General features: G+C 48.4%; 1 protein-coding gene across 1 annotated transcript in view; it reads right to left on the minus strand.

The window, feature by feature from the left end:
• The window catches only part of roraa (RAR-related orphan receptor A, paralog a), a 112,617-nt gene that overhangs the window by 35,261 nt on the left and 63,856 nt on the right, over positions 1-13,500 (minus strand). The window contains exons 4-6 of the mRNA XM_070863969.1: positions 7,120-7,506; positions 731-852; positions 496-628 (exon numbers count right to left, since the gene is read on the minus strand). Coding sequence (XP_070720070.1) covers positions 496-628; positions 731-852; positions 7,120-7,506 — 642 coding nt within the window. The remainder of the gene's footprint in view (positions 1-495; positions 629-730; positions 853-7,119; positions 7,507-13,500) is intronic.

Genomic DNA, 13,500 nt, shown 5'->3' on the forward strand with positions numbered 1-13,500 from the left:
TCCCAAAGCGTTTTTGAAGCATAATTACAGTTGTAATGTAGGAATCGTGGCAGCCAACGAGTTTCCATCCTGCCCGGTGTGCCCACCCGGCCAAAGCCCTTCCTGGTGGCCCAGTGGGCGCCACTAAAGTGGCTGCAGAGCTCGCAGCAGCCCTCTCCTTTAAGTGAAGAGGAGGAACGTCGCTACGCGTCAGCATGCGGCGGCACTTCCGCGTCGCGCTGATGTCATCAGTGACATGCTGACTTGCTCAGCGCGGTGCTGATGACACCGTCCGCCTTCCGCCCCGCTCCAGACCCACAGCCGCCCGAAACACCGCCGCAACGAAATCACAGAGGAAAAGAGGGCAAAATCCCTCTATTCTCCGCCCCATGGATTGGGGCAGAGAATAATCATTTAATTCGAATTATCCGCCCTGTTTGGGGCAGAGGTCAATTTCAGCCCCCCGGTCTCTAAACCTGTAAACAATCAAGGAATAACAAGGCAATGATTGAGTACCTGCTTTCAGAAGTACGATCTGATCGTTTTGACATAGTTCCATGAATCCGTCAATGCGTTTGGCAAACTCCACCACATACTGAATTGCTTCTGTTATTTTGATTGCGCACAGCTGCCACATCACCTCCCTGGGCTACACAAGAGGATTATCATGTTAACTTCCACATTCCAATAAGAAAGTGAGGCTTGTTGCTGCGGCACTCACTGTTTGATCAGGCGCTCTTGGGTCCCCTACCTTATTCTGGTAAATCTCCACTTCCTCTTGCACATATGCTTGCCATGTTATCTGCTGCAGCTCCTCCCGTAAGTACTGGCAGGTCTCAATGTGGGACTTGGAAATGTTCTGTGCAAGGTGCTCTACAGGGGAGAACATTCAGCAATTTAGGGAGCATCAGAAAAAATGACCAATGGTCACAGAACCAAATGAACAACAATTCTAAACAAATGATATCAAAGTCTTGAAACACATGAGCGGGGTCTGGGGAGGGTGTCTTACTGAGACCAGCAGTGCTGTGTGTGGCAGCAGTAAGGGTGATCAATCTTTAACAAGGGGATGTACCACAAACCCCAGTTGATAATGAGGCACTTACACACCTACCCCAGGACAGCTGTGGTCACTGTAGTAGAGTGAGGCTAGAATCATACACGTTTACAGCACAGAAGGTGGCCATCCAGCCCACCATCTCTGTGCTCGTTCCCAATCTCTACTGCACTGTATCAATTGAAAACTAAGCTCAGTGCCCTGCTCTCTCCCCATAGTACTGTATCTTTGGTTGCTTCAAATATTTAGCTAACTTAAGAATGTCAAATATTCAGCACTGATAGATTGCAGTGCAACAGGTGGCTGCATAATAGGGCAGTGTAACAGGATACGGGAGCACAGTGGTTAGTAATCTAGAGGCCCGGAATAATGATCTAGAGATGTGATTTTGGATTCCCCAATGGCCATTTGATTAAATAAGTCTGAAATAAAAAGCTAGTATCAGTAACGGTGAACATGAAACTGCCGGATTGTTGCAAAAACCCATTTGGTTCACTTACCCAGTCTGGCCTACATGTGACTGCAGAACCACAGTAATGTGGTTGACTCTTAACTGCCCTCTGAAACAGCCTTGTCAGCAATGCCCACATGCCGTGAACAAATGTTAAAAAAGAACGGATCAGTGTAACAGAGGTTAAGTGTAGCAGGGACTTTGTAACATGGATGGGTCACACCGCCTCCCATGACATGTTTCTAATTCAAGCAAATATTCGAATGAGTCCATGCCCAAATCATAACCTCATCTTTTCCCATTCAAGATGCTGACTTTCTGTGGATTTTCAGCACTTTCTGATTTATTTCTGTAATTATCATAATTCATCGAATATATAACTGCCGTAGAAATGCGGCTGGGATTTTCTACTTTAGCTCACTCGGGTAATTTCCCCCATTTGGTCCGAACATTACAGGCTGAAGATCTGAACCTTCTTGACCTCGAGGCATGTGTCAGGACCAGCGAAGTGAAATATCCCCACCACAAATACTCATTGTTATATTACAGGAACCACCACCCAGCATTCCTTTTTAAATATTAGAAAGCAGTCAGTGTAAAGGTATGAAATGAGATGACCATTCCTTAACCGAAACCATTACTTCATTAAGACTGTTCCTTAACCAAGACCATTCCTTCATCGAGACCATTGCTTAACTGAGACCATTCCTTCATCAAGATCATTCCTTAACCAAGACCATTCCTTAACCGAGACCATTGTTTAATCGAGACCATTGCTTCATCAAGACCATTCCTTCATCAAGATCATTCCTTCATCAAGATCATTCCTTAACTGAGACCATTGCTTCATCAAGACCATTCCTTAACCGAGACCATTCCTTAACAGAGACCATTGCTTCATCAAGACCATTCCTTAACCGAGACCATTCCTTAACCGAGACCATTCCTTAACCGAGACCATTGCTTAATCAAGACCATTTCTTAACCGAGACCATTGCTTAGCCAAGACCATTCCTTCATCAAGACCATTCCAACAGCAACTTGCATCTATATTGCACCTTTAATGTAGTAAAACAAGGCGCTTATCAGGAGCATAATCACATGAGGACAGGTGACCAAAACTTGGAGTGTATTCAAGAAGGAGAGGGAGGTAGCAAAGTGGAGACATGTAGGGAGGGAATTCCAGAGCTTAGGGCCAAGGCAGATGATTATACAGCCACCAATGGTGTGATGATTCAAATCGGGAATGTGCAAGAGGCTAGAGCTGAGGTAAGGCGGAGACGGATGATGTTCCGGAACTAGAAGTAGGCGGTCTTGGTGATGGAGCGGATATGGTGTCGGAAGCTCATCTAGGGGTCAGGGAGGATGTCGAGGTTGTGAATGGTCTGGTTCATCCTGACAGTGACCAGGGAGAGTGATGGAGTCAGTGGCTAGGGAACAGAGTTTGTGGCAGGGGCCCTTGTCTTTGGTCCAATGTCGTATGAGGAGAGATTGGGTCGACTAGGCCTGTATTTACTAGAGTTTAGAAGAATGAGAGGGGATCTCATTGAAACGTATAAAATTCTGACTGGGTTGGATATACTGGATGCGGGGAGGATGTTTCTCCTGGCTGGGAAGTCTAGAACAAGGGGTCACAGTCTCAGGATACAGGGTAGGAAATTTAGGACCGAGATGAGGAGAAATGTTTTCACTCAGAGGGTGGTGAACCTGTGGAATTCTCTACCACAGAAGGCTGTGGAGGCCGAGTCACTGAATATATTTAAGAGGGTGATAGATAGACTTCTAAAAACAAAAGATATCAAGAGATATGGGGAAAAAGCGGGAATATGATGTTGAGATAGAAGATCAGCCATGATCATATTGAATAGCGGTCCAGAATCGAAGGGCGAATGGTATACTACTGCTTCTATTTTCTATGTTTCTATATCCTCGCCCAAACTCCGTTCACTAGCCACTGACTCCACCAAGCACTGTATGTCGGATAAGCAGTGTGTCGCACCAGGCACTGAAGCAGTTAAGACAGGTTGGTGGTGAGGTACAGTCTGGGTATCATCAATGTGCATGTGGAACCTGGCATAGAGTTTTCAGATGATGTCGCCGAGGGGCAGCATGTAGATGAGAAATAGGAGGGGACCAAGGATAGATCCTTAGGGCACTCCAAATGTAAAAGTGCGGAAGCAGGAAGAGAAGCCATTGCAGGTGATTCTCTGACTATAACTGGATAGATAAGAATGGAACCAGGTGTGGGCAGCTCCACCCAGCTGGATGACGGAGGAGAGGAGTTAGAAGAGGATGGTGTGGTCAACTGTGTCAAAAGCTCCAGGCAGGTCAAGAAGGATGAGCAGGGATAGTTTACCATGGTCACAGTCACAGAGGATGTCATTTGATACTTTAATAAGGGCCATTTCAGTGCTGTGGCATGGGCGGAAATCTGATTGGAGAGATTTAAAGATGGAGTTCCGAAAAGATGAGCATGGATTTGGGAGGTAACTCAAGGACTTTGCAGATGAAAGGGAAGTTGGAGATGGGGTGGTAGTTTGCAAGAACGTGGAATCAAGGGTTGGTTTTTGAGGAGGGGGATGACAGCAGATTTAAAGCGGAGGGGGGACAGTACCTGAGGAAAGGGAACCATGAAAAATATTAGCTAACATGGGGCCCAGGAAGGGAAGTTGGGTGGTCAGCAGTTTGGTGGGAATAGGGTCGAGGGGATAAAATGAGCTCAGAGAGGGCATGAGGGGAGATAGGAGAGAAACTAGAAAAAGACGTGAGTTCAGGGCTAGGGCAGAGGAGAATCTTGGTGGAAGTTTTGCCGAGTGAGCTAGGGGAAGGGAGGGAAGCGGCAGAGGCAGCTGAACAGATGATCTCAATCTTAGTGACAAAGATATCCATGAGCTCCTCACACTTGTTGTTGGAGGTGAGGGTGGAGGAGACAGGGGAGAGGGGTAGCGGAGAAGAGAAGCCGGGGTTATTTTTGCATTCCAGGATGATCTTGGAATAGTGAATGGTTTTGGAAGACGAGAGCAGGCCCCGATGAATGGCTAAACCAGTTGTCCGCCAGAAACGTTCAAGTCTGCATCCCTTGACCTAAAAACAGTCGTCAAGACCATCCTTAACCAAGACCATCCTTAACTAAGATGTTCTCAAACATGATTCCATACAAGTAATTTATCTCAAGTTAGCTAGCACACTTGGTGAACAATGAAGACATTCTAAAGTGAAATTTCGAACAAAGATAAACTCAACCCTGCTTTCAGTAGTTTCTTGTTATATCAGTGATAAATCCATTAGCCCTTATCTTTGAGACTATGAATCCTATGAAAAACTCCTTCCGGAGTTTGTTGCAGTGGGTCCTAATATTATCACAGCCTGTGTAGATCACAGCCTCAAATCATTGCAGTTTATTATGGGTGATAATTGGCAGTGCTCTGATGCAAACACCGGCATCCAAAAAAATAATTTCAGGCTCAAAAATAGCACAGGAAATGATTCTTGTCCCGAATCAAATTCAAACTTAAAAAAAAAAGATAAACAATATAAACTCTTGGACGTAGCCCTTGGATGTGACATTCTGTCCCAATGCAGACCCCTGGATGTGGTGCAGCAGTGCGTTGGAACAGAGACACCATCCATGGCCAAGAAGGAAAGCAGAAGGGTAACAGGTCCCCCTCAGAGTTCTTCTCCCCCAGGCAAACTTTTCCACCTATGCTAATGACATGGGGGAGACCAGCCATTTGATGTGGGTAGCAGAATTCATGAAGCCACCAAAGTCACAATCCCTACTTAGAAACATAGAAAATAGGTGCAGGAGTAGGCCATTCAGCTCTTCTAGCCTGCACCGCCATTCAATGAGTTCATGGCTGAACATGCAACTTCAGTACCCCCTTCCTGCTTTCTCGCCATACCCCTTGATCCCCCTAGTAGTAAGGACTTCATCTAACTCCCTTTTGAATATATTTAGTGAATTGGCCTCAACTACTTTCTGTGGTAGAGAATTCCACAGGTTCACCACTCTCTGGGTGAAGAAGTTTCTCCTCATCTCGGTCCTAAATGGCTTACCCCTTATCCTTAGACTGTGACCCCTGGCTCTGGACTTCCCCAACATTGGGAACATTCTTCCTGCATCTAACCTGTCTAAACCCGTCAGAATTTTAAACGTTTCTATGAGGACCCCTCTCATTCTTCTGAACTCCAGTGAATACAAGCCCAGTTGATCCAGTCTTTCTTGATAGGTCAGTCTCACCATCCCGGGAATCAGTCTGGTGAATCTTTGCTGCACTCCCTCAATAGCAAGAATGTCCTTTCTCAAATTAGGAGAGTACACAATACTCCAGGTGTGGCCTCACCAACTGTAGCAACACCTCCCTGCCCCTGTATTCAAATCCCCTCACTATGAAGGCCAACATGCCATTTGCTTTCTTAACCGCCTGCTGTACATGCATGCCAACCTTCAATGACTGATGTACCATGACACCCAGGTCTCGTTGCACCTCCCGTTTTCCTAATCTGTCACCATTCAGATAATAGTCTGTCTCTCAGTTTTTACCACCAAAGTGGATAACCTCACATTTATCCACATTATACTTCATCTGCCATGCATTTGCCCACTCACCTCACCTATCCAAGTCACTCTGCAGCCTCATAGCATCCTCCTCGCAGCTCACACTGCCACCCAACTTAGTGTCATCCGCAAATTTGGAGATACTACATTTAATCCCCTCATCTAAATCATTAATGTACAATGTAAACAGCTGGGGCCCCAGCACAGAACCTTGCGGTACCCCACTAGTCACTGCCTGCCATTCTGAAAAGTACCCATTTACTCCTACTCTTTGTTTCCTGTCTGACAACCAGTTCTCAATCCACGTCAGCACACTACCCCCAATCCCATGTGCTTTAACTTTGCACATTAATCTCTTGTGTGGGACCTTGTCGAAAGCCTTCTGAAAGTCCAAATATACCACATCAACTGGTTCTCCCTTATCCACTTTACTGGAAACATCCTCAAAAAATTCCAGAAGATTTGTCAAGCATGATTTCCCTTTCACAAATCCATGCTGACTTTTTCCAAATGCGCTGCTATGACATCCTTAATAATTGATTCCATCATTTTACCCACTACTGAGGTCAGGCTGACCGGTCTATAATTCCCTGTTTTCTCTCTCCCTCCTTTTTTAAAAAGTGGGGTTACATTGGCTACCCTCCACTCGATAGGAACTGATCCAGAGTCAATGGAATGCTGGAAATTGACTGTCAATGCATCCGCTATTTCCAAGGCTACCTCCTTAAATACTCTGGGATGCAGTCCATCAGGCCCTGGGGATTTATCGGCCTTCAATCCCATCAATTTCCCCAACACAATTTCCCGACTAATAAAGATTTCCCTCAGTTCCTCCTCCTTACTAGACCCTCTGACCCCTTTTATATCCGGAAGGTTGTTTGTGTCCTCCTTCGTGAATACCGAACCAAAGTACTTGTTCAATTGGTCTGCCATTTCTTTGTTCCCCGTTATGACTTCCCCTGATTCTAACTGGTACTGTGCCACCACACGCTTTTATTTCAAAGCGCTGCTCTTTGGTTCTCTATTGAACATGTTTGTAGATGTATGTCCCCTTTCTCCAGAGGTGTACCTTACCTAGTTCCGTCATCGAAACAGTGGGAGACGTTTCACCATTTGTAAAGGAGCAGTAAGGAAAGAAATCTGGGACTGCTGTGTATTCACATATGGGTTCCTGTTTAATACCATTGATGTCTAGACCAGACTGGTCTGGGGATGGCTGAATGTCCAAATAAAAGTTGTTCATTCCTGAGTCTGCTTTGCCCACCTCCGTCGTATGCCCATCCATATACAGGTTGCTGAGGTCATTGTTTAGTTCTGTCAGCCCGTTATAAGTGGGAGTCAGGGGCTCTGCTTCCCCAGGTTGCTGCTGGTGATCTCGCTGTTGCTGCTGCAGACGATGTTTTTGTACCTCAGCGTACAGGCTGTCCCTCTGCTTCTTGGACATCCGACCAAACTTGACGGCTGCAAGAAACAACACACACCTCTGTATGAGACATGGGGTGAAATTGCCCTTTTTTATAACCCCATTAGCACCTCCAGGGGACGCTAATGGGGCGCATCGAGGTTATCGGCCGGGGAAAGGGATCGATAGTGCCTTCGGTGAAATTGCCTGGAGGTTTGCAGGGCATTGTGTCGTTAGCGCCACGCTGCGCGATTTGTGCCCGGGCACGCACACGCACGCCGATGATGTCATTGCTGAGTGCGTCGCACCCTCACCACCCAACGCTGATCCATTTGCGCCCCGCGGGGGAAGTCCACCGCCAGGGCAACCCTTAAAGGAGAGGCCGTTTGTGCCGAGGGCTGCCATATTTTTCTGCCGGCCGACTCTTCTGTCGGCCAAAATTGGCGGCCCTCGCCTCGACCGGGCTGCCATCTTGCAGCCTTGCACTCTGTTATGGGTGCCGGGCTAGTGGCCCGGTCGAGGGCGTCCCTGGTGGCCCAGTGGCGGCCGCCAAAGGGACTGCAGAGCGCGCAGCGGTGCTCCCTTTTAATTGAAGGGGAGGGGCATTCTGCCGTGGATGCGGGGCACTGAGCTCCAATAGCGATGATGAGGGGCGGAACTTCTGGGCCGGGTAATAAATGTCCCGGCCCCGGAAGGTTCTGCCTCCAAATGGGGCACCGGGCAATTTTGCCCCCATGACCTCTGCCTTGTTTGCAAAACTAGGTTGACCTCAAAACCATCTGCCATACTAAATTAAACTTTTAGAAGCTCGAGGAACAGCACCTCAGGCTAAAAATTCGTTATAGCCTGGTTTGAGGCGGTAACACCGCCTGATCGTTAACTTTAGCGCCGGGAGATGTTTACCACCTCCAACTGCGATATTCACTTTTAGCGTCCCAAGAAGGGAGTTGAGCGCTAAGGGAAGCGTTCCACACCCCTCTTAGGGCGCTTACCCTGATTCCTGGGGCACTATTACGGGACCGCTGCAGAAGTTCTGCCGCTAGAAAACCAGCATCCCAGCGCCTAAAGGGGAGGACAGCTGGACTACCCGAAAAGTTCAAGAAAAGCCAAGGCAGCTAAACACCAGTGTCCAGCATCTAGGAGAGATGCATTAATGGAATAAACATTCATTTTAACGGCCCACTAGCTCCCCCTCGACATATCGGCCAGCAGCTTCTCGGTGACACCTGCTTTCTCTGTCGGAAGTTGCGCTGGGCGCGACGGCAGGCAAAAACAGTCAAGATCGCAACCGTAGCGCTACAGGGGCGTTGCACACTCCCTGACATCACCCAGTGGGTGGCACTAGAGTGCGCAGCGCTAACTGCTAGCACCGCTGGTAGACCTCCACTGAAGGTGGCGGGAGGCACTCGGGCGGTAAATGCTTCGGGGCCCGTTAGCATCCCTCTCAGGGAAGTGGACCTGAGTCCATGATCGGATCAGCCATGATCGTATTAAATGGCGGAGCAGGCTCAAGGGGCCGTATGGCCTACTCCTGCTCCTATTTCTATGTTCTTACGTTCTTACATCTCGAACCTTTTTCAGTTCTGACAAAAGACCAGCGACCTGAAACGTTAACTCTGTTTCTCTCTGCACAGAGGCTGCCTGACCTGCTGAGTATTTACAGCACTTTCTGTTTTTATTTAAAAAATCTAGAGATATCTGCTGGTAATTACGGATACGATAATTATGTGCATTGTTGAATCTGGTGGTACCCTGCAGATTTTAGCCCTGCAATGGCATCTGATAATAGCGGACAACTATTAAGTTTGTTGGTATCAGAATTAGCTACTCACTATTCGGTAAGGTATTAACTTGTTTCTAGGCTAAATATGGACAGAAAGTGTCATAGGGCCCAAGTTTCGGCCTCAGTTGCTCATGATTTTTTGGAGCAACTGGTGTAGAACGGAGTATCTTAGAAACTCAAATTCTCGGCATTTAGTTTGCTCCAGTTCTAGTCAGTTGGAACAGTTTCACTTTGGAACAGAATTTTTTTTTCAAAAGGGGGCGTGTCCGGCCACTTACGCCTGTTTTCAAAGTCTCGGCAGTGAAAACTTACTCCAAATTAACTTAGAATGGAGTAAGTGAAGATTTTTGTATGTTCCAAAAAACCTTGTCTACACTTTAGAAAATCAGGCGTAGGTTACAAATTAGGTGTAGGGAATGGGTGGGGGGGCGGGGGGGTTTAAAGGGAAGTTTACAAACATTAAACACTTCAGTTTTACAAATAAAGAGCCATCATCAATAATAAATTATAAATACATCAATAAATCAACCAATAAATCAATCAAAAAAATTTAATTAAAAAAAAAAATCAATAAATAAAACATTTTCTACTTACCGACTGCAGCACCGGGAGTCCTCCAACAGCGTGCTGGGATGGTCCCCCCAGTGTGTCTCTGTCAGTGTCTCTATCTGTCTGGCTGTGTGTGTGTGTCTCTCACTCTCTGTCTGTCAGTGTCTGTGTTTCTGACAGCGAGGGGAGGGGGAGAAGGGGGGGAGGGGGAGAAGGGGGGTGGGAGGGGGGGGGGAGAAGGGAGGTGGGGGGGGGAGGGGGGCGAGAAGGCGAGGGGGAGAGTGGGGGGGGAGGGAGGGAGAGGGGGAGAAGGAGAGAGGATGTAGGGAGGGAGGGAAGGAGAGAGGATGGAGGGAAGGAGAGAAGAGGGAGGGAGGGAGAGAGGAGGGAGGGAGGGAGGGAGAGGGGGGGAGGGAGAGAAGGAGGCTGAACAGCCAGGCCCAAGACCTCGGGCTAGATTTACAGGTAGGTGGTGTCGGGTCTCGGGGTGTGGGGGGGGGGGTCGGGGAGGTCCGCGAGGGGGGGGGGGCGGAGAGAGAGTGTCGCGGAGGTCCGGGGGTGGGGGGGGGGTGAGAGAGAGTCGTGGAGGTCCGGGGGGGGGGGGGGGGGGGGAGAGAGAGTCGCGGAGGTTGGGTTGCCGGGGGGGGGGGGTGGGGGGGGAAAGCGGGAGTTGAGTCGGGTCGGGAGGAAGCAGGAGCTGGGTGTGGGAGGCAGCCTTATGCACACAGCCCCAGTGAGGCCATTTGGCCAGGGCTAGGGGCTGCGTGCTTAGGGCCCCTCCCACACAGTTTTGGGCGCCTGGAGCTACTGCACATGCGCGCCCACTGTAGCGCATGTGCAGAGGTCCCGGCACTGTTTTTGGCGCAGGGACCTGGCTCCGCCCCCAACAGCTCGTGCTGCGCTGCGCCGAGGGTCAGAGGACCTGCAGGGAGCCGGAGAATCTGGAAGTTTTTTTAGGCGCACTTTCTGGCGCGAAAAACGGGCGTCCAGGTCCGGCCTGCGCCATTTTAGGCGCGTCCCGAAACTTGGGCCCAATGAAACTACAACACATAAACAGTCTATTTGTCCCATCAGACCATGTTGGTGTTTATCCTCCACATGAGCAGTATCCCAATCCCATGAGCCCACCCAGCTCTCATATCCCTCGTTCCTTCATTCACCTATCTAAGCCATTCCTCAATGTTGACAATCTGTTTCGATCACCCGTAGTTCGCTCCACAGCTTCACAAGCAATGCTCCCTTGAACGCGGTCCCTTGAACGAGCTGCGCGACCCATTCAAAGTTTCGCGCATGCATGAAATTTCACATTTGAAAAGCCGTTCCCGGTGTCCGCGCAGCGTAGCGGAAACATTGCTCACAAGTCTCTGAGAAAATGTCTCACCTCCTCTCTGTCCTACATCATTTACATTGATTCTTTTGTCCCCTCACTCTATTTCATTTAACCACAGATCACACTCTAGCAATGCAGTTTGCTAAAAAATCTTATCTGTGGTGTCCCATTGGGAGTTTAAAGCATGATCTTGTGATTGTACTTTTCCTGTTAAAGTGAGGTGGGATTTTGTGGAGGTTCCACTGAACAAAGAGTTGGTCTGTGGTGCCAAGTGTACAATCACCAATGTCACAATTAAATTCCTAGCCTATTCGCATGGCTGATATTTTGGCCAGTTTTACGTGTCACTGGTGAGATTTCTAGGCAAAACAGACAAAACAAAATTGTGAAAATCGCTTTAATTTGTGGAGCATATATGTACGTTCCTATTGTCCATGGTCAGTCCGGGCATCTCCTCCTTGAAAGCACTCATGCACACACATGAAAACACATACTTGCACACACACACACACACAAGCACGCACATATACACACGCGCGAAAACACACATTTGCATACAAGCACACACGCACCCACACTTGGACACTGACACAGAGGAAAACTATAATAGTGTACAACATTCTATTCAGTTTGTAATAACCTCCAGTGTTATGTTTTGGTGAATCTGGTTAAATTACAGGTTTTAGATCTGATGCTGTTTATGATATATGTAGCATGCTAAATATTGCTTGATATCACTACCGCTCAACTTGGACAAGGACAGAAACAGTCACCATGGTGACAATCGCCAGACCAGGAAGGAGGGTCTCTAATGAGCTCACACTATCAGGGAGAAGCCATTAATTAGAGGAAGGTTTTCCTGATTGGTAAACCCGATGTCTCATTACAGATAACAAATGTTGGAAAATAAATTTAGTCTGCTAATATTTAAATATGATATTTATTCAAATATACTTGTTTGCCCCAGAACAAAACAAAGGCATACACTCTTCAAGAAACTATACCATTCTTCACAAAATGGAACAGGATCCAGAAGGAATACTAAACTTTGGGAGAGCGACAGCAAAACAGGACCAGTTTTAAGTTGTGTTAAAAGCATACTTCTAACTCACCCGTGCTGTTAGGCCTGGGTTTGCCACGCCAGGGTCTTGGAGCCACGAATGGGGAGAATGTCCCCCAAAACCAACCCTTGAGAGGCTGTTTTGCAGGTACTGTCCTCTGCAGCATACCCAACGGGCACCGGGAGAACCTGCGGCATCTTACCCGCTGCTTCTAGGGTTGCCACCCCTCCAGGAATACGTCCAATCACAGTTGGCAACCATAACTTTTTCTGACAAACCCACTCTCCACATCCTGTGAGAGACTCAGTAAACTCGTAGCATCTCACACAAAAGCAGCTGGAAGCCTGGGCAGTTCTTTAATAAGAACACCAGCTGCTTTTTGAAAGGAGGCAGGATCTGTCCCTCGAGCTGAGGGAGTTGGGCACCTAGAGCCACAAGGTGAGATTCTCTCTTTTCTCGCTGTCTGCCGCCTGCTCCATTGTAGCCCGCTCCTCTCCTCTGGATTCATGTCTGGGAAAGGGGAATAAGACAGCTTATTGTTGGCAAAAGAATATTTTATTCAATTAAATTTATAAAGTGTGAGATATTATCTGTGAAAAATAACCTAGTCAAATTAGAATGGTAGAACTTCTCAAGGTTGGAAGGAACCATGAGACCACTTTACATGGCCTGTGCAACGCCCCCGCCCCCCCCGACCAGGCATGCTCCATTCCCCAGGTACAAAGGATACAGGAGACTTGGGGGCTGAAATTCAGGGTCTGAATAAGGCCCGTTATTGCCGTTTTGCGGCAGCCATGAGGCGGAAACAAGTGGCTGCCGCATTGCCATCCACTGGCCACCACAATCCAAATTCAGCTCGAGGATTTTTCGGCCTGTCCCCATTTCCACCCCGCTGCTGCCGACCACCGCAAGCGCATCATCAAAGCACGCACCGCCACTCTCCCGCACCTACATCCCAATCCACGTGAAAATTATCCGCCCAAATCTTTCACCCACCACGCAGTGCCCACGACAGCTTTCTCTGTCAGGGCACCTTGTTTCGTGTGTGTGAGCCACGGCATCGCGGCGGTCCTTCAAGGGGAGGGCGCACTGTTGTGGCCTCCATGTTTTTTTGCCAGCCGACTTCCCGATCGGCTGGACAATTACGACCCCGGGTTCAGCCGTGCCACCAACAGTCAGCCTGGCACCCCCTCTTGGGTGCCAAGCCGCTGGCCCGGCCAAAACCCTCCCTGGTGACCCAATGGCCGACCTAAAGAAACGCTGCTTCTCTCCCCTATAATCTCCGTCCCTTCACCAGCACTTGCCTCCGCACTTCCGCCCCTATTATGAC

This window comes from Pristiophorus japonicus, chromosome 21 (assembly GCF_044704955.1).
Source record: "Pristiophorus japonicus isolate sPriJap1 chromosome 21, sPriJap1.hap1, whole genome shotgun sequence".
Taxonomy (NCBI): domain Eukaryota; kingdom Metazoa; phylum Chordata; class Chondrichthyes; family Pristiophoridae; genus Pristiophorus; species Pristiophorus japonicus.